The 25,761-nt window shown below is 33.5% G+C and overlaps 1 protein-coding gene across 1 annotated transcript in view; it reads right to left on the minus strand.

Annotated features, from left to right (window-relative positions):
* Positions 1 to 9,026: 9,026 nt before the first annotated feature.
* LOC144960393 (putative nuclear hormone receptor HR3) overlaps positions 9,027 to 25,761 on the minus strand; it is a 35,775-nt gene continuing 19,040 nt past the window's right edge. Inside the window, exons 3-10 of the mRNA XM_078893477.1 lie at positions 25,368 to 25,509; positions 23,319 to 23,403; positions 22,535 to 22,836; positions 20,385 to 20,506; positions 18,217 to 18,349; positions 16,541 to 16,648; positions 14,360 to 14,476; positions 9,027 to 12,469 (exon numbers count right to left, since the gene is read on the minus strand). Coding sequence (XP_078749603.1) covers positions 12,195 to 12,469; positions 14,360 to 14,476; positions 16,541 to 16,648; positions 18,217 to 18,349; positions 20,385 to 20,506; positions 22,535 to 22,836; positions 23,319 to 23,403; positions 25,368 to 25,509 — 1,284 coding nt within the window. The 3' untranslated portion in view covers positions 9,027 to 12,194. The remainder of the gene's footprint in view (positions 12,470 to 14,359; positions 14,477 to 16,540; positions 16,649 to 18,216; positions 18,350 to 20,384; positions 20,507 to 22,534; positions 22,837 to 23,318; positions 23,404 to 25,367; positions 25,510 to 25,761) is intronic.

A 25,761-nucleotide genomic window follows, 5' to 3' on the forward strand; every position in this document is an offset into this window, starting at 1 on the left:
TATATATATATATATGGCAATCCCTTCAAATGCCCTTTGACAAACTTCTACACACACATATATATGGCACAATGAAAATGCCATTATCATCATCATCATGTCACGGTGACATGACCTCTTTTATATGTATTTACACCAGTCTTTAAAAACAAAACAAAACCCCCATAAAATGTACCTTTGTCACTCAATCCTAGAGACTTTTGCTACTTTTCAAAATTGGAAAAAATGTATTAAAATTGATCATGTACATAGATAAGTTTATTCAACTATCATTAACATGTAAAAACTAAAACCATTAGCTTTGATACTACGCCTATAATTTATCTCAGAAAAATGTAATAAATAGACATCATCAGTGATAAAATCCATAGTTGGATGCCAATACACACAAAGAGACAGGACATAAAAGACACATAAAATAGAATGGATAAATATCGTCTGATTTGAGCTGGTTGTCATCAATCATCATCATCATCATTATAATAATATTATGAGCTATGAGGAAAGACGTGACCTATAACCTGTTACCTGGCGTATAACCTGTAAAAACTCGGAACGAATATTTAACAAAATTTGGCCAGAAAACTCGTCCTACAAATATCCATCGATTTAGATGACCCTCATCTTGGAATAAACTCTCAACCCACCTGGGGCTTTGTGAAGTCTTCAAGTTACCTCCCCCTAGGTTTGAGAGGTTTTTAAAAGTTTTTTAAGCCAAGATGAGGGTCGCTAAAATCGATCGAATTTCTGGCCAAAATGTTTAAATACGAGTTTTTCCAGAGCCCGGCGGTAGATAAATAGTTAACAAACAAATATAAATTTTAAAAACCCAGAGCAGAAAGCTGGTAGACAGCCGGTCCAAGACGATGACCAACGTCTACAACATGGTGTTTACACAGGCAGACCTGACAAACGACTCTAGCAAATTTCTATGTACAGATTTTTGAAGGGGGGCAATTCTAAAATTCTAACCAAATACTCAACATTTAACACAAAATTTGGATTTCAAAACCCAAAATTCAAGAAACCAGGAAAATCAGTGAAATGTCTTTGGGATTTTCAGCATACATTAAAATATATATTTTTTGCATACTTTGGCTGTTTATTCTGCCCAAATCCACGCGACTTTGTAAGGATTTTCCTGCCCAAATCCACGCGACTTTGTAAGAATTTTCCTGCCCAAATCCACGCGACTTTGTAAGGATTTTCCTGCCCAAATCCACGCGACTTTGTAAGGATTTTCCTGCCCAAATCCACGCGACTTTGTAAGGATTTTCCTGCCCAAATCCATGCGACTTTGTAAGGATTTTCCTGCCCCAAATCCACGCGACTTTGTAAGGATTTTCCTGCCCCAAATCCACGCGACTTTGTAAGGATTTTCCTGCCCAAATCCACGCGACTTTGTAAGGATTTTCCTGCCAAATCCACGCGACTTTGTAAGGATTTTCCTGCCCAAATCCACGCGACTTTGTAAGGATTTTCCTGCCCAAATCCACGCGACTTTGTAAGGATTTTCCTGCCCAAATCCACATGACTTTGTAAGGATTTTCCTGCCCCAAATCCATGCGACTTTGTAAGGATTTTCCTGCCCAAATCCACGCGACTTTGTAAGGATTTTCCTGCCCAAATCCACATGACTTTGTAAGGATTTTCCTGCCCAAATCCATGCGACTTTGTAAGTATTTTCCTGCCCAAATCCACGCGACTTTGTAAGGATTTTCCTGTGTTGCATCGTCAATACTAATCAGATTTGAAATTTGTTACTAACCTCAGGTCTAGACAAAGACAGAAAGTTTCAACCAAACACATTAACAAAACGGTAAGACTTGTGAAGAAGAGAAGAAGAAAATAAGATGTAAACATTGGAAGGAGGAGTAACGGAGGGAGGAGAAAAAGCTGAGAGTAGGCAGAGAGAGATTGAGACACACACACACACACAGTCTCTGTGTGCGTGTTTCAATCTCTCACTGCCTACTCTCATCTTTTTCTCCTCCCTCCATTACACCTCACTCAATAGAGAGAGAGAAAGAGAGAGAGAGAGAGATGAGTAGCAGCTCCTGAAGGGATGGACGAATGAATATCTTTCTGATTTCAAGGACCACAAGGTGAATATTGAATTAATATCAATCAATGGATGCTGGCAGAAGTGGTGATGGTGGTGGCGGTGGTGATGGTGGTGGTGGCGGTGGTAGCGGTGGTGATGGTGGTGGTGGTGGTGAGACCATTGGAAACAAATGAGAATTTCTAAAGACAAACAATATCTATATTTATAGCTCTGGAACATTCAGAGATTTTAACCATTTATAAGCCGTACTTTTGAAAGACACGTATTTAAAAATTTGGCCAGAAAACTCATCATTTAAATAACGATCAATGTAAATGACCCCTCGAGCTGGCAAAAAATTTCAAACCTGGGACTTCGAGAAAAGCCTTCCTTTTTAAGTCCAAAGTTTAAGAGTTTTTGCCGAGATGAGGGTAATTTAAATTGAATGATCATTGAAGGACGATTTTTCTGGCCCAAATTTTTATATATACGTGTTTTCCAAAGTCCGGCAGTTCATTCGTTTAAAACAATCTACCCTTTCATGTCTGCAGGCCATCAAAACAAACAACCAATTTCAAACGACCAATTTGTATCGTACACAATGACAGGGGTGTAACATGACAAAATAATGGGAGGGTTACAATGGCTAGAAGAAAAGACACATTTGACCACACACACACACACACACAATGACAGGGGTGTAACATGACAAAATAATGGGACGGTCACAATGGATAGAAGAACAGACACATTTGACCACACACACACACACACAAATGACTGGTATGGATATATATTACAGACAATGAGAGGTGACGGACTGATTGACCATGAGCTGTATACATTCATTAACATTGTGAGTCATGTGATCGTTCTCGTCCAATCCAACTACTTTCAGTCTTTCATTTTAGCCAGCCCTCGTAATTTCCTATTCAACCTTATTTTTCCTTGCTGATACTATGACTATGCGTTTAGTTAAAATACTCACAACATCCGCCAAGTCGGATACAACGTACCAACCAACACACAAAACTATGTGTAACCTTGAACGTTTATAAAGTCCGATTGATAGAATTTAGTGAGAATTACTCACCAAAAAATGGCTGTCTAAAAAACAATAACAAAGAGCTGAGCGACGTCAAGTTCATTCCATCTATACAAACAGACTTTATCCTAAACTGATGGGTAGAAAGAGGTGTGGGGGGGGGGGGGGGGGGAGGGGAGGGGGGTAGAACTAAAGAAATTTTAATAAACACTAGTCCTGATCCAGTTATTAAAACAAGTCTTTTATTCTCCAAACAAATCACAAATTCCCCGTTAGTTTAAACCGATTTTCCATTCTTTAACTGATTTTCCATTCTTTAACGGATTTTCCATTCTTTAACGGATTTTCCATTCTTTAACGGATTTTCCATTCTTTAACTGATTTTCCATTCTTTAACTCTCATTAATTACTATTCTTTTTTTTCTTTCTCGTGTCAATTTGGAAGTTCTAAATTACGAGGTGGCTATACAGAAAGACGCAATCTGGAAAATATAATATTTCAATTAAGAGAACGAGAAAGGTCAGATGACATAGAAGGTCACATGACACAGAAAGGTCACACGACATAGTTATATTCGAGGTAGTCCCACTCATTTAGTTTTAAAAAGGATTACAATATATTTATAATAATAATCTTATTCCATACATTTATAGTCGAAATATTCAATACTCTCGACGCTGATAGCACTCAATTCAAAGACAGAATGAAAAATTGTGAGAAATATTCACTATGTTGAAATTTTAAAAAACAAAAAACATAAAATGAAAACAAATCATAGCATCATCAAATGGATTTCAATCAATTATTATCGTCGTCAACTTTAGATAAGAAATAATTCAATGTGTAGTAACATGGCACTTTGCATAAGAATTGAAGTCGTCATCGGTCATCGTCGTCATCATCATTTTTATCGTCATCAATATCATCAATATCCATCTCATCACCATCATCATCGAACGAGATGGAAGTAAATGCTATAAAATGAAGAGAAGACGTATATTGAATTGTCTTTTCTTAATTTAAGGAATAAAGCAATTATTTTGTTTGTTTGTTTTTTTACAATATGAAAAAAAAATTACAACCAAAAATATAATAATAATAACATTTTTAAAAATTTTTAAAATAATAATAATAATAATAAAATTTAAAAAATAATAATAATAATAATAATTTAAAATATAATAATAGTAAATTTAAAAAAAAAAAAAATGTTTTTTTAAATATCATAATAATATATTTTTTTTTTTTTTTTTAAATAACCGATCAAACTTCCTACACTAGTAACCAGTACCTTTCATATTTAGAAATGGCCTGAAATTTGACATCCTCATGTCCCAACCACTAACCAGTACCTTTCATATTTAGAAATGGCCTGAAATTTGACATCCTCATGTCCCAACCACTAACCTACCTTTCGTAAAAAATTAAATGGATTAATCTAAAACGTTGGCCAGAAATTAATAATTTTTTAAAAAATCAACCGTTCTTTAACAATCCAGGGCTGCCAATTCATGAAAGGAAAATTTTTTTTTTACTGAACTTTTACACAAAGACATTGATTGACCTATGACCCCTGTCTGAGTGGTGAACTCCAGTAAAAATACTTTTTGTACTTCCTGTTTCCGTCTAGCAGACGATTGGAATATATACTGAGGGTTTATATAACAAACTGAATTCCGTAAATATACGGAAGAAAATTGGCAATGTTGAAAATCCAAGGTTTAAAATTTCCCTCAACTTGGAAGAGAAAGTTTGTTTTCTTATTTCAGAATTAATTCGTTCATTAATTTCATTTTAATTTATTATTTTCACCTCTTTCCAATTATATTTCAAAATTAAAGATCAAGAAAACAATGGAAATTATAAAATTTGACGACATCTATGAGGGAAGAAAGTATTGAGGTAAGTCCTAAAGGCAGTCTTACATCTATTCCTCCTAAATAACAATAATAACAATAATAATAATAATAATAATAATAATAATAATAATAATAATAATAATAATAAGGATAATAATAATAATAATAATAATAATAATAATAATAATAATAATAATAATAATAATAATAATAATAATAATAATAAAAAAATAATAATAATAAAAATAATAATAATAAAAATAATAAAAATAATAATAATAATAAAAATAATAATAATATGGGGGGGACTATGGCACACATCTCTAATTAGAAGGAAAATGTTATATATTGACTACTATGCAATGAATCACATAATTTAACTCTATCAATATTTAACATATTACACAAAAAAACAATCAGAAACCTTGTGTTCTAAATTTATATGTAATCTAAAAAAACCCAGAAATCTTGTGTCGTAAATTTATATGTAATCTAAAAAAAACCCAGAAACATTGCGTTCTAAATTTATATGTAATCTAAAAAAAACCCAGAAACATTGCGTTCTAAATTTACATGTAATCTAAAAAACAGAAACCTTGTGTTCTAAATTTATACGTTAATCTATTTTCTTGACAACTCACAAATTCTTACTGCACTTCTATTTATAAAAAATGATGATTCCCCTCATGCTTCTTTTGACCTATTTTATTTTCCCTCTAAGTCTAAGTTCCATTCCATAATATTACAAAAACACTTCTCTGGATATGAAATTGTTAACACTTTAAACTATAACGTGCCTATAACGGAATAGTGTGCTGATGTTTGTTTGTTTTAAAGAGTTTTACGGCGCTTGCAACACATTTAAGGTCATATCAGCACCAGTAAAAATTAAGAAAATGGGATAGTTAAAAGTTCTAGCATTACAGTTAAAGCACCCAAGAAAAAGTAAGACAAAGGGGATTTGGTTCAAATAGAAAACAGATGTAGATTCCAAGAGCACACTGTCAAATTACTTAGTTTGAGATCACCTAAATGTCTCATCCAGAAAAAAGCACAGGTCCCAACTAAGAGGAATACACTCAAATGTTTACAAATCATATATAATATGTAAACAATACAATACAGTGCATAATAGAGAGATGATTTACAAGACAAAAACTATCATCTCCCAAAACTCTCACTGTACATTTGACTGTTTCCCTCCCAGCTAGGGTATCCGGCCAGGGCCTGGACAAAACCAAGTAATCTCATTCCAAGACAAAGACAGAAAGCATGTTGGAAAACACATAATATAGGAAGATAGAAGACACAGTAATTGCCTCCCTGCCAACTGTGGAAGGTCAGGAACCCCACCCAGAAAAGTGAGCCAAGAGAGGGTGGCGACAGGGTTGCCAGATTAATTTCAGGCATTCTGCCAACTAGATTTTAAAAATCTGCCAAATACCACAAAAACCTGCCAAACCGTACTATTTATAGTAGATACCCCCTTTGAAAACTCATCAGTTTTGTTAAACAAAAAATTCGAAAGGCTGATGTCATAATGTTGTTTTTTTTTTCATTTCCCAAGTTTAAAAAAATCACTAATACATTAAAATTGCCATGGAAAACGTGGAAAATAAAATCGGCCAAATATCTGCCAAACCGTTTTTTAAAAATGCCAGACGACTTCAAATTCTGCAAAAAAAAAAAAAGGACATTTGGCAGAAAATCTGCCAAATTGGCAACCCTGGTTGGCGAGTAACGATGGTGGAAACACCTTGTTGTAGCGCAGGAACATTTCATGATGCTGTCAGGATGAATTATCAAAACACAAATTTACATTTTACAACTTATTCTAGTAGATAGAATGGCGCAAGTTACACAATACCAGTGAGTAAATATGTCATTACATCAATGTTATCAATATTATTATCATCAATACATCAATGTTATCAATATTATCATCAATACATCAATAGCCCCTGAGATAAAATCTGACTTTAAAAATCGATTGAGAAAAACGGCAACAGAAAAAAAAAAACACACAACATTTTTGACAATGTCTTACATAATTTTTTTTTTTTCTATTTTGGAAATGAATGTTATAAAATGGCTTTATGAGGGAAGGATTTGGCTAGAGGAGAGAAAGATGATCGTTATAATAATAATAATAATAATAATAATAATAATAATAATAATAATAATAATAATAATAATAATAATGATAACAATAATGATAATAATAATAATAATAATAATAATAATAATAATAATAATAATAATAATAATAATAATAATGATAATAATAATGATAATGATAATAATAATAATAATAATAATAATAATAATAATAATAATAATAATAATAATAATAATAATAATAATGATAATAATAATAATAATAATAATAATAATAATAACAATAATAATAATAATAATAATAATAATAATAATAATAATAATAATAATAATAATAATAATAATAATAACAACAATGAACTTTTATATCAGACTGCAACTCCTAAAATACAAAACTCTGAACGCTTCAAGAACATTTCCTGAAGGCGACAGATTTCCACATTTATAACAACAACATCTTCCACAATTCGACGTTTTTAGAACGTTCAGTTTTATTTTAAATCAACCCCTGAAAAATCGAACAACATCTTCCATAATAAGATGACCCTTGAAAAATCGAACAACATCTTCCATTATAAGATGACCCTTGAAAAATCGAACAACATCTTCCATTATAAGATGACCCTTGAAAAATCGAACAACATCTTCCATTATAAGATGACGTTTTTAGAACGTTCAGTTTTATTTTAAATCAACCCTTGAAAAATCGAACAACATCTTCCATAATAAGATGACGTTTTTAGAACGTTCAGTTTTATCTTAAATCAACCCTTGACAAATCGACAACGACATTGATTCACTTAATTCCCCCATAAATTCTATCTATTATTCCTGACACTCACAGACTTCAACAAGAGCTGCCAACGTGAAATTTAAAAAAAAATTCTTAGTTTCAAAGGGAAAAAAAAGATAAAAAGTCACTTTAAATAATAATTACAAATAACTAATGTGCCTTCAGTAAGATCCAAAAATGCTCCAAAATCCTATTTGTTTTTGTTTGTTTTTAAGGGTTTTACGGCGTTTGCAACACATTAAGGTCATATCAGCGCCAGTAAAAAGGAAGAAAATGAGATAGTAATAAGTTCTAGAATTACAATTAAAGCACTCAAGAAAAAGTAAGATAAAGGGGAACTGGGAACAAATAGGGATCAGATGTAAATTCCAAGAGCACACCATCAATGTACTTAGTGTGAGATCACCAATAATTCTCATCCGGACACAACCACAAAGTCCTAAATATATATTCTAAGCATCAAACTTTCCTTTTCAACAAGAATTTTATTGAGTCAAAGAGGCGGATGCAATTCTCTAGTTGGAGCCGAAAATTCCTACTAATTTGTCGTATAACTTGGCAGGTCTGTGTATTGTTTCATGAGATTGTTTGTAGTCTTAGCAATAGACACATTATACAACTGAAGCATTTCCTTGCCTTATCATGTATCATGTATGCCGTCAACATTAAATAGAATGACATCTATAGAAAAAAAAAAAAAAAAAAAAAACATGAATAAAAATTCTACATTTTCTTCTTTCCCAACAGACTAGGACTAATATCAATATGTGTGTGTGTATATTTATATATATATATATATCTACCACAAACCCATTGATATCTATGCTAATTATACATTATATCACTTCATAATATATTCTTATAAAGCATTCTTGTATCAAAATAACGTATTAAAAATTGTAGAAAAAAGAATATGTTTTTTTTACAAATCCGAATTTAAAAAAAAAAAAAGAAAAAAAAGAAAAAAGAGGTGTATTAAACTTCCCGCACATAACCAAGATTGTCGATACATTTTTAAACACACAACTGTTAATAAACTCCCCCCCCCCCCCCCCCCCCCCCCCCCCCCCCCCATCCAACCCCCCAAATCCTATTTTATCTATTTCATTTGAACCAAACAAAACTGGGCTTTCACAATGCCAAATAATCCTTTTTCCATTTAGTGGTATTCTATAATAATAATAATATATCTTTATTGTCCCCAAAAAAGTGGCAATTTGTCATTTGGTTACACATTTATAACAATACAATATTGACATAGACACACTCACACAAGATGCACACTAGTAACATAGTAGTTTCCGTAAAAAATAAAAAAAATAAAAAATCAACTCACACCCCCCCCCCCCCCCTCCCCCCCTTTCGCATTTTTCCTCCCCTATATCTACTAGGTTTTCAAATAACGAATATCCAACCTCTCTCAAAATCTAAAAAGTGATTTTTAAAATAAACAAACAAACGGAATAATAATAATAATGATAATAATAATAATAATAATAGTAATAGTAATAACAATACACATATAACAACTTCCCATAAGGCGATTTAAATTGCATCGAGTTGTAAATAGTATAGAAGAATAATTGTGATTAAAAACTGGATGAATCTTATTCTTCCCTAAATGAAAAAAACAAAACAAAAACAAAAACAAAAACGACACACACAAAACAATAATAAAATTTGAGGTCTTGATAGTTTTTTTGAGTTACCCGTGTAGGAAAATAAAAACACAACAACAACAACAATAATAGTAATATTAATAATAATAATAATCGTAATAATATGCCAACATTGATTATATAGTTTGTTTTGTCTTGTCTTTTTATACCTGTTTGATTGGAAACCCTCCCATTGACTTCCATTTCAGCATTCCGTTACACACGGGAATCCGTTTTTCTCTAATCTTACTTCTATCATATCTTACAGATTTTCTCTATAATCTTACTTCTATCGTATCTTACAGATTTTCTCTAATCTTACTTCTATCGTATCTTACAGATTTTCTCTAATCTTACTTCTATCGTATCTTACAGATTTTCTCTAATCTTACTTCTATCGTATCTTACAGATTTTCTCTAATCTTACTTCTATCGTATCTTACAGGTTTTCTCTAATCTTACTTCTATCGTATCTTACAGGTTTTCGCTAATCTTACTTCTATCGTATCTTACAGATTTTCTCTATAATCTTACTTCTATCGTATCTTACAGATTTTCTCTAATCTTACTTCTATCGTATCTTACAGATTTTCTCTATAATCTTACTTCTATCGTATCTTACAGATTTTCTCTAATCTTACTTCTATCGTATCTTACAGATTTTCTCTAATCTTACTTCTATCGTATCTTACAGATTTTCTCTATAATCTTACTTCTATCGTATCTTACAGATTTTCTCTAATCTTACTTCTATCGTATCTTACAGGTTTTCTCTAATCTTACTTCTATCGTATCTTACAGATTTTCTCTAATCTTACTTCTATCGTATCTTACAGGTTTTCTCTAATCTTACTTATATCGTATCTTACAGGTTTTCTCTAATCTTACTTCTATCGTATCTTACAGGTTTTCTCTAATCTTACTTAAATCGTATCTTACAGTTTTTCTCTAATCTTACTTATATCGTATCTTACAGGTTTTCTCTAATCTTACTTCTATCGTATCTTACAGGTTTTCTCTAATCTTACTTCTATCGTATCTTACAGGTTTTCTCTAATCTTACTTAAATCGTATCTTACAGATTTTTTCTCTAATCTTACTTCTATCGTATCTTACAGGTTTTCTCTATAATCTTACTTCTATCGTATCTTACAGATTTTCTCTAATCTTACTTAAATCGTATCTTACAGATTTTTTCTCTAATCTTACTTCTATCGTATCTTACAGGTTTTCTCTAATCTTACTTCTATCGTATCTTACAGATTTTCTCTAATCTTACTTATATCGTATCTTACAGATTTCTATTTTCCCTTCTTAAGAAAGCAAATTACTGCAATGCCATTTTCAGATGTCCAAAAACACACAACATATGGATGTGGTGAGGACCACTACAAAATGCTGTCTATTCATTTAGAAAAGTGAGAGGAGCAGGCACTAAGGTTGATAATAATAACAAGAAATGAAGTAAGCAGGAGAGAGCCATAAGACAATCAGAGAATAAAAAAAAACTTTACAGCGACGGGGGTTTGAACTCCATTGCCGCAAAGTTTTTATTCTCTATTGTCCTCAGACTCTTTTCTACTCGCTTAAATTCTCTTAATCATTATCAACATTAGTGCCCTCTTCTTCCATAAAATGTTACAAAAGCTTATCTCAATCACCAAATTTAATCCGACCAATCAATGACCGTAGAACTTTAGATTTATTACACCAGATTTTCAGTTCAGAATGTCTATTATTTTCTACCCTTTATTTTTCAAGAAGTCGTAAAAACCTGCCTTGAGTACATTTCCTCTGGCAATCCAATAATTTAGGCTATGAAAATGAGTGATGAATCCGTTGTTTTTCCCGTTTCATCCAACAGCTGCTAAGTTAAGACATCATCATCAATTCATCCGAAAGCTGCAAAGATTTCATTTCATCAGAAAGCTTAAGATGTAAAGATGTTATTTTCTATAAGAAAGCTTAAGATGTAAAGATGTCATTTCACCAGAAAGCTGCAATGATTTCATTTCATCAGAAAGCTGCAATGATTTCATTTCATCAGAAAGCTGCAATGATTTCATTCCATCTGATCTCCGCTACAAAGGCAGCCCTCATCATCTTCCCCATTGAACATGAAATGTGTTTATAACTGCATTTTACCTGCTCGAATACCGACTGCTTCCACACACAACACGTCACAGTGTCAAAATAAGAACTGCTTCTCTTTCCATCAAGCCTCAAGTCGATCCAAACCAAGGTCTAGATATTTCCCTCAATCCTTCCGTCTTTCTCTTTTACATTTTACTCCAATTTTCGATATGCGCTCTTCCTCCATATTGAAAATAAGTCTTGGGTATATTGTATATTTACCAATACTCCTCTTCCATCTCAAAAACGAGTTAATTCTATATATATATATATATATAATATAATATATTCCTTTCACATCTTGAAAACAAAACAATCTATGAAAGTTCCTCCGTCTCCGACCAATTCTACACGACCTATGCGTTCGTCCACCCGACATCTTGGCCGTGCTAATTCTATATATAATATAATATATTCCTTTCACATCTTGAAAACAAAACAGTCTATGAAAGTTCCTCCGTCTCCATCCAATTCTACACGACCTATGCGTTCATCCATCCATCCGTTGTTGTTGGTCTATCCGACTATCCGACATCTTGGCCGTCACACAACAGGACCAAGACTGGAATTATCCGTTTCTATAGAAAACAATTCCTTGTGCAGGGCAGGAAATTCGATATCTGGAGCTTCCTCTTTGAATGCGTTTAATACACGGATGTGCCGAGCGCTGAGGAGCCGTAAAACGCCGGCCTCGGCCACAAATCGTTTGAGGATGTTTTCATCTCCAGGGTGGTTGACCCCCATTTCTATTTTTAGCGCTGTCAGGATTCGATCGTGGAGCTGTTGGATTTCGTTCATCTCCTTCACTCCGACTCGGTCTGGGAGAGAAAAACCAATAAGAAATATGAGGAAAGTAATTGCCATGGTTTCATTTTTCAGTATATTTCTTAATCTTAATTAAAAATGTAAAATGCCTAAATATATTGAAATCGTGGTAAAGTGTAGTACAAATGTCATTATTATTTATTATTGTTATTATTATTATTATTGTTATTATTATTATTGTTATTATTATTATTGTTATTATTATTATTATTGTTATTATTATTATTATTGTTATTATTATTATTATTGTTATTATTATTATTATTGTTATTATTATTGTTATTGTTATTATTATTATTATTATTATTATTATTATTATTAGTATTATGATTATTATTATAATAATAATAATAATTATTATTATTATTATATTATTATTATTATTATTATTATTATTATTATTATTATTATTATTATTATTATTATTATTATTATCATTATTATTATTATTATTATTAAATACAAGTGTGAATAAAAATCATTGTCATATTATATGAGTATCATCATCATAACCATCAACAACACCATCATCATCATAACCATCAACAACACCATCATCATCATCACCACCACCATCATCATCATTATCCCCACCAAAATCATCACTAAATTTTAAAGAGCATCTGATAAACATTAAAAACGACTTTTATCTTTTCTTTTTTAAAGCCACACCAGATGACACGTAAAACATAATGAACAAAAAAAAAACCCGCGTAAAACGTAATGAACAACAACAAAAAAAAAAACCACGTAAAACGTAATGAAAAAAAAACCACGTAAAACGTAATGAACAAAAAAAACAAAACACGTAAAACGAATGAACAAAAAAAAAACGCGTAAACGTAATGAACAAAAAAAACAAACACGTAAAACGTAACGAACAAAAAAAACGTAAAATATAATCAACAAAAAAAAAACACGTAAAACATAATCAACAAAAAAAAACACGTAAAACATAATCAACAAAAAAAAACACGTAAAACATAATCAACAAAAAAAACACGTAAAACGTAATGAACAACAAAAAAAAAAAAAGAAAAAAAAAAAGAACAAAATACCAAACACAGAATGTTTTGGGGTCAAAAGCCTTATATATTCAGCCCCAAAAAAAAAAATGAAAAAAAATAATATTAATACATCACTTTAAATACCGATGCCCAAGAAGTATTCTGCATGTACTGCTGGCTAGTGGTGGTAATACCAAAAAAAAAAACAAAAAAAAACAAAAAAAAAATTTAATTTGAGATTTTATATATCGCAAAATCCACTAAACATGCTCGAAGCGCTTTACAAAGTTTCCATGACCGACAGCAACACGCAACATCATGTAGAACGAGGAACAACGCCTGACTGTTAGGCTATATTACATATTTTTTCTTTACCCAACAGAGACAACGCTGTTAATAGCCAGGTACTCATTTTACACCTGAGTACAGTGAGAGAATATGAGTAAAGAGCCCTTTTCCAAGGACTAAACCAGACCTGTCAACCCTTCACATTCCAAAAGTGGAATCAGAAAGACTGAAAATAGGAATTTGAGGCAAAAATAGGAATTTCACCTCACTTTCACCCCCACCACACTCTCTCTCTCTTTGCTTTTTTTTTTATTCTTACCATTATCATCATTTTTGAAAATCGGAATTCTAGAGACAATGGCGGAATAGTAGAAAATGGAAGAGTGAAAAATAGGAATGATTCCGCCAAAAGTGGAAGGGTTGGTATGCTAAACTATGCTCCGAGAGAGCGAGGCTCGAACTCAGGACCTTCCGATCCGGAAACGAGTGTCATACCAATGGACCACATAGCCGCACATCTCCGCGGGGGGAGGGGGGGGGAGGGATAATTTTTTTTTCAAAATGAGAGGAGAGGAGAGGAGCACTTACCAGAGCTGATGAGTATGAGGCCACTAAGCATGGCCATCTCAGACTCGGTGATGTGGAGCTGTTGAATGTTTTTCACAAACTCAAATATGGCAGACATCAGGTTGAACTCTTCATCAGCTACAAATAAAGATAGACAAGGTTAAAAATCAGACAAACTGGGCTAAAATCAAATAAATAAATAAATATATAAATAAATAAATAAATAAATGAATAAATAAATAAATAAACAAACAAATGAATAAATAAATAAGTAAATAAATAAATATATAAATAGAATTTAAGAATTCCCTTTATTCATGCATCTATGTGGTCTAGTGCTATGACAACCGCTTTCGGATCGGAAGGTCCTGGGTTCGAGCTTCGCTCGACGCATAGTTGAGTCCTTGGAGAAGGCTCTTTACTCACATTCTCTAGCCGAACTCAGGTGTAAAATGAGTACCTGGCCTTTATCAGCGTCGTCTCTATCTGAAAAAAATTGTAATATCGCCTAACGGGCGTCATGTCATATCCTACATATTAAGCATTGGTGTTTGCTTAGGCACCCTTTGTAAAGCGCTTTGAGCATGTACAGTGGATATTGCGCTATAAATGTTTAAGTTTGTTTTTTCTTAAAGGTTTCAACGAATCAACAAAATGTCAACCCTGCCATTTCAGGATTGAACAAACCAATATCGTATCATATCGTATCGTATTGTATTGTCATATCGTATCGTATTGTATTGTATCATATCATATCGTATCGTATTGTATTGTCATATCATATCGTATCGTATTGTATTGTATCATATCGTATTGTATTGTATCATATCATATCGTATCGTATTGTATTGTATCATATCGTATCGTATTGTATTGTATCATATCATATCGTATTGTATTGTATCATATCATATCATATCGTATTGTATTGTATCATATCATATCGTATTGTATTGTATCATATCATATCGTATTGTATTGTATCATATTGTATCGTATTGTATTGTATCATATCATATCGTATCGTATTGTATTGTATCATATCATATCGTATTGTATTGTATCATATTGTATCGTATCGTATTGTATCATATCATATCGTATCGTATTGTATTGTATCATATCGTATCGTATTGTATTGTATCATATCATATCGTAATAAGTTCTAAAAACCTTTAAATGCTCTGTGCAACTTTTATGCATAGATTAGATACAATTTACCAATAATATAAACAGTATTCAATGTCAATTAATTGATAATATAGAGAACTAAATATCTAATACATAGATAAGTGTCAGATTCAATATTCGTCGTATAATTAACTCATTAAATTATTTACATTCATTCGGCATGCCAACTTGTACATTCGAGAGTTTCAAATAATTGATATACAAAATACAATAATATCCAATGTCATGTTACATGTTAGTAACTTCTTAATAATAATAATAATAATAATAATAATAATAATAATAATAATAATAATAATAATAATAATAATAATAATAATAATGATAATAATAATAAAAATAATAATAATAATAATAATAATAATAATAATAATGATAATAATAATAATAATAATAATAATAGTAATGATAATAATAATAATAATAATAATAATAATAATAATAATAATAATAATAATAATAATAATAATAATAATAATAATAATAATAATAATAATAATAATAATAATAAGCATATTTATATAGCGCCTTTCGTCGAAACCTCAAAGCGCTTTAAAAACAAAACAAAAACAACAAAAAAACAAACAAAAAAAATTAAAAAAAAAAAAAAAACAAAAAAAAAACCAAGGTATCAAAACAATTAAGAGCATAAAAGGGCATCAATACATCATCAATATAAATGTCACATACAAATACATTTAAAATTCTTTAAAGTTCTTTATCAATGGCAATTGTTAAAGTATTAATTGAATAGCATATCATACTTACGATTTGTTCAGTTAAACTCCAATGGGTTAAAAAAAAAAAAGCATGTCACGTTTATATTTGTTCAGTTAAATCCCAACCCCGCCATTAAAGAGTTGAAGTTTAACAAAACAACAAAATATCATAATTAGAATTTGATCTGTTAGGTTAAACTCCGACCTCACCATTTAAATCAACAAAATATTTGATCAAGTAAACTCCAACCCCGCCATCTAAGGGTTAAACAAAACCAACAAAATGTCTTACTCAGATTAGCAAAAGCGTCCAGTGGAAGAAACAGGTTTCCAAAGATGACTCGATTCGTCTCGGCGTCAAACACTCGACACAGCTGCATCAAGGCCAGTTCAAAACTCCCTGAAAAAAAATTAAAAAATTGAGAGATCAGGACGCAGGCGCCGATGGAAGACAAAGGATCTGAACAAAGTGTTTTGTGTATGTGAATCAAGTATCAATAAACCAAAATCCAACAAGCTCAAACTTGCTGATGGCGATGGACCCCTTAATAATAATAACAATAATAATAATAATAATAATAATAATAATAATAATAATAATAATAATAATAATAATAATAATAATAATAATAATAATAATAATAATCTTTATTGTCCAAATTAAAGGCAATTCATGTGAGGTAAGCAATGCTCAGTTTGGTTCATGGTATGAACATCAACACATTTACATTTGCAGGCTTACCAACCAACTTCAACCATTTAAAGCGATTTATCATAGTTCCACCTAAATTTATGACAATTTTCTCATATTTTCCCCCCCCCAAAAAATCATACTTTCATTACGTGAAACATTTGCTGAATTTATGCCGACTTATCAAGCTGGAAGAGGGAAGGAAAATCCTACTTATCAAGCTGGAAGAGGGAAGGAAAATCCTACTTATCAAGCTGGAAGAGGGAAGGAAAATCCTACTTATCAAGCTGGAAGAGGGAAGGAAAATCCTACTTATCAAGCTGGAAGAGGGAAGAAAAATCCTACTTATCAAGCTGGAAGAGGGAAGGAAAATCCTACTTATCAAGCTGGAAGAGGGAAGGAAAATCCTACTTATCAAGCTGGAAGAGGGAAGGAAAATCCTGCAATTCCGATGACAATCATCTGTCTGGCTACTCATTTTTTCATCTCGATGGAGACTACATTTAATTATCTGAAACTATTCCGTTTTCCCCCCTTTTTTGACATAAATTCTTGACTTTCCGCATTCAGCATATTTTTATTCAATATTCCCATATCATCATATATATATTGGACCTCAAAGCGTTTTAAAATATAAGAAATCATAATAGTTGGCAAGCCTGACCTTGTAAAGCACTTTGAGCACATTTAGAGTCTATGGCGCGGTGACTTACTTGACTTATGCCTCTTGGCTCCTGGCGGAGCATGCGACGTATAAATGCTTAATTTTTATTAAGTTATTTTTTTTTCTTTTTAATTCAAGCAGTTAAGACTGGGCATTGACGCTTATTAGAAGACAATTTTAAAAAATTTTTTTTTTTTAAATCAGATCAACAAAGCAATTCCTATCTGTCATATGTTCTATAAATAGCCGGATGGCTCTTGATAAAAAAATGACATGAAGTCTCTTTGGAGAGGACTTTGTTTTAAAAGCATTTCCTTTTATACCCAAAAAGGGAAACAACTATAAATGACAAGGGCAATGTACTAACAATAATGTAACAAATATAATTAACATAAAAGAATAGGGTCTAATAAGGGGATATAATTCATGACAAACTAACTTAATGAAGATATTAAATGGTTATCTTCCTTTGATCATTCACATAATAATAATAATACTATAAAGTATAAATAAAAGTCAATCTTTGATCATTCACATAATAATAATAATAATATAAAGTATAAATAAAAGTCAATCATTACACTATCAACGACAAACAAATCACTGGACGTACCGGCCTTCAGAAGCATTATCTGGTCATCCTGAGAAAGCTCCATGAACCCAGGAATCATCTTGGCAAACTCTATGATTTGCTGGACGGCCATGGTTATCTTCTCGGCTATCTCCGCCCAGAGCTGCCGATGGGACTGGAAAAGTAAGAAGAAGAAGACGAAGAAGAATAAAAAGAGTGAAAAGTGAATATCTTAACTTACATCATATTTTTTAATTCATAGAATTGTATGGCCAGATGGTTATACTCATATTTTTTTTTCTTTCTCCTTTACAGCATGGCTCAGCAGTACGGTCTTTGCTTCGTACCCAAAAGGTGCCGAGTTCAACTATCCGACTTGCTTTGAGGCCTTGAGCAAGCCACCTCGCCCTAGCTCACTTTGCGGCGTTGCACTGCGGCTGACACCTGGGTTATTCCAGTCTTCCCTTGGAATAGACCCTAAAGACAAATTTCTCCTTGGAGTTGAATAAAGGGAATTTTATTATTATTGTTATTATTACTATTATTATTATTATTATTATTATTATTATTATTATTATTATTATTATTATTATTATTATTGTTATTATTGATATAATTATTATTATTATTGTTATTATTATTATCATTATTATTATTATTATTATTATTATTATTATTATTATTATATTATTATTATTATTATTATTATTATTATTATTATTATTATTATTATTATTATTATTATTTTTATTTTTATTAATATTATTATTTATCCATTTATTTTTATTTTTTAAAATAATTATATATTTTAAAAAATCATTTTCATTACTCTCAATTTAAGTTACCCTTGTTCTATTGCATTTAAGAAATGGTCTATCTCTCAACAGAACCACGGCGGCAATTATCTAGGGCTGCACGGAGTTGTGGTGTATGATTGAATTTTAAGTTAAATGCAAAGACACACAATTCCCTCTCCCTTTATCTGGCTAGATGTTACAATAACTCCCTTCTGATGGAGGAAGATGGAATATCTCTCTCTCTCTCTCTGTGGCATATCACTTGGACGTAGCCTCCCACACAGTCCTTCGGAAGAAGTCTCTGTCTTGTGCCCATCTGCCACATTCCGTCACGCCGTTGTTGAGCCATTCTTGTAAATCCTGTTGCCATCTTCTTTGTGGTCTTCCTCTGCCTCTTTTGCCCTCCGCCATACCCTCCAGTACATCTCTCTCTAGTGTGTCGTGTCTTTTCAGTGCCCAAAGTAATTGAGTTTCAGCTTTTTTTATCTTACTCATTAGCAGGGACTTTTTTAGTCCTAGTGTTTTCATGATGTTTGCATTGCTTTCTTTGTTTGTCCACGGGATGCGTAAGATGGAATATCTACTGACTCTAAATAGTCTTTGGAAAAAAATGAAGGTTGACAACAACAAAAAAAAAAGAAAAAAAGAGAGAGAAATGGAAATAAAGAAGAAGATAAAAAGAAAAGAAATGGAAGAGGGAATTTTTTTTTTTAAAAGACGGACAGACGAAAGACAGAAATGAATGAAATAAGAAACAAACAAAAACTGAAAGAAGAAATAGAGCCTTAAAATAAAAACTTAAAAAAGAAAGACAAAAAGAAAAAAAGATAAAGGAAGAAAAAAAAGATAGAGAAAGAAATAATTTTAAAGAACTAAAAAACAATATTTTTTAAAGGAAAGACAGACAGACAGACAGACAGAAAGAAGGAAATTATCGAAAGAAGAAAGAAAGAAAAGAACATTAAAAAATAAAAAACAAAAAAACACAACAAAAGAAATGAAAGAAAGAAAGAAAAGAGCATGAAAATAAAAACTAAAAGAAAGGAAAAATAAATAAATAAAAGAGCATTTTAAAAAAAAGGAAAAAGATAAAAAGAAAAGAGCATTAAAATATAAACTAAAAAAAAAAAAGAAAGATAGAAAGAAAGAGAGAGAGAGAGAGAGAGAGAGAGAGAGAGAGAGAGAGAGAGAGAGAGAGAGAGAGAGAAAGAGAGAGAGAGAGATAGAGAGAGAAAGAGAGAGATAGAGAGAGAAAGAGAGAGATAGAGAGAGAGAGAGAGATAGACAGAGAGAGAGATAGAGAGAGAGAGAGACAAAGAGAGAGATAGAGAGAGAGATAGAGAGAGAGAGAGAGAGAGAGAGAGAGAGAGAGAGAGAGAGAGAGAGAGAGAGAGAGTGACATGACCCACTCACCAGTTGTTTGTAGTAAGAGACCTGTTCAGGGGGGACCGTCTGATTCTTGAGTTGGTCTATCTGTTCATTGCTGTAGAGACACGTCCTCAGATGGGCCTCTGTTATTGCTTTACCAAGGGCAACTGGTGGGTGGGGGGAGGGGAATGGGAGGAAGAAGATACAGATTTCATCATTATACATATGACATGTGTGTCCGTGATTGACACGTCCTAAGATGGACCTCTGTTGTTGCTTTACCAAGGGCAACTGGTGGTGGTGGGAGGGGGGGGGGGGGGGGGGGATGGGAGGAAGATGATACAGATTTCATCATTATACATATGACATGTGTGTCCGTGCTTGACATAATCAGTTGGACGGTGAAAATTTTGGCTTTGCATTTCTGCAAAGCAAAAGCTAAGACTTTTCAACTCAAATGTGAAGTCTATCCTACTGTATGGATGTGAAACTTCGAACGCATCACAGGCGTGTATAAGGAGGGTACATATTTTCGTAAACAGGTGCATGCGTAAGCTACTCAGAATAAAATGGATGGATAGAATTAAAAAATGAAGAAGTATGGAAAAGAACACAGCAGAAACCAGTGGGAGAGGAAATAGGAAGAAGACGATGGAGGTGGATTGGACACACGCTTAGAAAGAATGACTCCACTATAACAAAGAAAGTATTGGACTGGAACCCTCAGGGCAGAAGATCAAGGGGAAGGCCACGAGGAACATGGAGAAGAATTAAAGAAGCTGATATACAGAGAAGTGCTAAGACCTGGAATGAGATAAAAAAGTTAGCTCGGGATAGAGAAGGATGGAAACTGTTTGTTTGTGGTCTATACCCTGACCCAGTATGAAAAAGGCAATGATGATGATGATGATAGAGAAGGATGGAAACTGTTTGTCTGTGGCCTATACCCTGACCCAGGGTGAAAAAGGCAATGATGATGATGATGATAGAGAAGGATGGAAACTGTTTGTCTGTGGCCTATACCCTGACCCAGGGTGAAAAAGGCAATGATGATGATGATGATGATAGAGAAGGATGGAAACTGTTTGTCTGTGGCCTATACCCTGACCCAGTATGAAAAAGGCAATGATGATGATGATGATAGAGAAGGATGGAAACTGTTTGTCTGTGGCCTATACCCTGACCCAGGGTGAAAAAGGCAATGATGATGATGATGATGACATCTGATATGTGTGTCCGTGCTTGACATAATCAGTCGGATGGTGAAAATTTTGGCTTTGCATTTTTTTGGAATATGTTCTCCAGAGCATTTTAATCTTTATTTGAAGTAAATCGGGTGATTTTTCATGAAGTTATGGTCAAATGTATGGGAAAGTTATCCAGCAACTTTTTCACAAATTTCATACTTTTTCAACTTGACTAGCTGTAGAAAATATTTAGAAGTGAAATTAAGCTTTGATATTTCCCAAAGATGTACAAAAAGGGTTGATTTAATTATTTATGACAAAAACTCATTTTGGATAAAAATTGACATAACTAACTAAACTTGGCAATATCTCAGTTCAAACCTTTTCACCATCTTACTGATTATGTCATTCAATGACACACATGTGTGTAACCAGTAAACTGTTATATTTTGGAAAGAAGGATGTTAAAAGTATTGGATATACAAGTAGCGGGAAAGAGAAAAAGGGACGCCCAAAGACTAGATGGTTGGATAGGGTAAAGGACGATATGAAAGTATGGGCCTGGAGGAAGATGATGCTCTGAACCGAGATGCATGAAGATGTGGCATTCATTATGGCAACCCTGCAAACTGGGGGATAAGCTGACAGAAGATGAAGAAGTAGTAGAAGAAGAAGAAGAAGAAGAAGAAGAAGAAGAAGAAGAAGAAGAAGAAGAAGAAGAAGAAGAAGAAGAAGAAGTAGAAGAAGAAGAAGAGAAGAAGAAGAAGAAGAAGAAGAAGAAGAAGAAGAAGAAGAAGAAGAAGAAGAAGAAAGAAGAAGAAGAAGAAGAAGAAGAAGAGAGAAGAAGAAGAAGAAGAAGAAGAAGAAGAAGAAGAAGAAGAAGAAGAAGAAGAAGAAGAAGAAGAAGAAGAAGAAGAAGAAGAAGAAGAAGAAGAAGAAGAAGAAGAAGAAGAAGAAAATAATGGTGATGACAAAACGAGAATGAAGAGAAAAAAGTAAAATACTCACCAGGATTAACATCCACAGCCCTGCTTATCATCACAGGGTGTGGCACAGCCACCATGTTCGCATTGCTGGTGGGGGAGGTCGTCGAGAACACAGCGGCAGCATCTGTCAGAAAGTCCTGTTGCTGCTGTTGCTGCTGTTGCTGTTGTTGTTGTTGTTGTTGTTGCTGCTGTAACTGAAGAGTCTGTTGTTGTTGCTGTTGTTGCTGTTGTTGCTGCTGAGGTTGTGGTTGTTGCTGTGGTTGCTGTGGGAATGAAAACCTGTTGGCTTGATAGGTGGCGTTGTATTGACCCGTTGGATTCAACCTGTCAACGACATGTGAAATTTGCTCATGGAAGGAATCATAGCAATAATAATTATTATATATAGATCATTAATACCGATAAAAAAAAAATACAATAAATAAATAATAATTATGGTAATACTAATATCACTAATAATACTAATAGGAATAATAATAATAATAATAATAATAATAATGATGATGATGATGATGATGATGATGATGATGATGATGATGATGATGATGATGATGGTGATGATGGTGATGATGATGATGATGATGATGATGATGATGATGATGATGATGATGATGATGATGATGATGATGATGATGATAATAATAATAATAATAATAATAATAATAATAATAATTTACCCATTATGATTTTAAAAAAAAATATATATATATAATCCAACAAAAAGAAAAAAATAATGGGGGATGGAAAATAAAAGATGAAAAAGAAATTTAAAAAACACCGAATTAAAATTTTTTTAAAAAGCTTACCCGTTAAATCGACTGGCTTTGACCATATTTGCCTCGTCCTCCACCTTCTCCCTCTGCTTCTTGGACATTCGGCCAAACTTGACCGCTGGAATGGAAAAGAATACAGAAATAAATGGATCGTGCGGCTATGTGGTCTTGTGGTATGACACCCGCTTTCGGACCGGAAGGTCCTGGGTTCGAGCCTCGCTTGGCGCATAGTTGAGTCCTTGGAAAAGGCTCTTTACTCACTTTCTCTCACCATACTCAGGTGTAAAATGAGTACCTGGCCGTTAACAGCGTTGTCTCTGTCCGAACAAAATGTAATATCGCCTAACAGGCGTCATGTCCCGTCTTACATGTTAATTGTTGCTGTTGACCAGGGACCCCTTGTAAAGCGCTTTGAGCACGTTTAATGGATATTGCGCTATATAAATGCTCTATCAGTGCTGATGGTGACAAAAAGTGAAAAAGTAGGAAAATGTTGAATGATTGCCTGCCCCATTCTTACTGCATGCACTAAACCCCACTTTTAGAGCAATTGAGATGATAGACTATCATTGATACTCTAGCTCACTTCTGGAGAGTGGGAGACTGCACCTGTGTGTTCCACTACACACCAACTCTCTCATTGCTAGCACGTTGTTTCGAGAAAATGTAATTTATAAAAGGAGGAAATCCTCCTCTGGACTCCAAAATCGCGGATTTCCGCGGATCCGAGGAAAACCATCAGCACTGAAAAATAGAGAGACAAAATTTTTCAATAAGTGACCAAAGTGAAGTCACAGAATTGGCGCAATGGAGCTCATTTACGTGATGATAAAAAATCACGCCCTTAAAATTGAGCTTTTATATAGGGCAATATCCACTAAACGTGCTCAAAGCGCTTTATAAAGGGGTCCCTGGCCAACAGCAACATTTAAAATTTAGGACGGGACATGACGCCTATTAGGCGATATTACATTTTTTTTTTTCGGACAGAGACAACGCTGTTAACGGCCAGGCACTCATTTTTACACCCGAGTACAGTGAGAGAATGTGAGTAAAGAGCCCTTCTCCAAGGACTCAACTATGCGCCGAGCGAGTGAGACTCGAACCCACGACCTTCCTATCTGAAAGCGAGTGTCATACCACTAGACAACATAGCCGCACGATATTTAATTTATACAGTTGGCAGCCCTGAAAACCACACGGCCTTTTGGGCCACTTTGCACTGCAACTTCCACAAGGAATGACCACGTCATCCGATTTCAATTCAGGATTGATTCTCCAATGTCAAATGGCCACGAAAAAAGAAAAAAATTGCTTGCTGCCCTTTGGATAGGATACAACAAGGGGATAGATAAACTCAAAAAGACCAATATTGATCCCGGGTAAAGTTAAGATTTTAAAAAAATAATAATTGCCTGCTACCCTTTGGATAGGATACAACAAGGGGATAGATAAACACATAAAATGTGAGCTGTGGTTTGGATCCTCTATTTAAGAGGCCACTACAACAACCTACAGGGATCCCGATAGCTCAGTTGGTAGAGCACTCGCTTCACAATCAAAAAGACCAATATTGATCCCGGGTGCAGTTAAGATTTTTTTTTTTTTTTGGACCCCCCTGTCCCCCCAGCAGTGATTATAGGGTAGCTGGGTCAATTAGATCTGGCAGAAAGTACTTTGCAATAACCTAGCATCCTATCCAAAGGGTAGCGAGCAATTGCTGTTGTCTGTTTCACGCCATGGAAACCAGGATGAACTCTGGCTCCATGGGCCAAACGTCTCTGAAGGAATATCTACATCAACCACCAAGAAGATGGAAGATAAAATGCTGATTGGTCTCTCACCATCCCTGGACATCCCTAGGGCAAGACATTTCTGTCCACCCAGCAGTGATTATAGATAGGGTAGCTGGGTCTGTTAGATCTAGTGGAAAGCACTTTGAAATAACCTAGCATCCTATCCAAAGGGTAGCGAGCAATTGCTATTGTCTGTTTCAGGCCATGGAAACTGGGATTAACTCTGAAGGACCATCTACCAGGACTCCCAAGAAGATGGAAGATAACATGCTCGTGGGTCTCTTACCATCTCTGGACATTCCTAGGGCAAGACATTTCTGTAGACGACAGTACTGGCACCGATTTCTGTTGACTCTGTCGATGACACAGCCTTTGTTGCGGGGACATTGGTAGTTGACGGGACCCGACTGGGAGCGACGGAAGAAGCCCTGGGGAGGATTAGGGGGGGAGGGGGGGGGAGGGGAGGATGAGTTGGTGAGTGAGTGAGTGAGTGAGGGGATGGATGGAAGGGAGGGAAGAGAGATGATGATGATGATGATGATGATGATGATGATGATGATGATGATGATGATGATGATGATGATGATGATGATGATGATGATGATGATGAATGATGATGGTGATGATGAATGATGATGATGATGATGATGATGATGATGAATGATGATGATGAATGATGA

Source organism: Berghia stephanieae, chromosome 15, assembly GCF_034508935.2.
Source record: "Berghia stephanieae isolate SIO BIC M18660-M18661 chromosome 15, UCSD_Bste_1.3, whole genome shotgun sequence".
In the NCBI taxonomy this organism is placed as follows: Eukaryota; Metazoa; Mollusca; class Gastropoda; order Nudibranchia; family Aeolidiidae; genus Berghia; species Berghia stephanieae.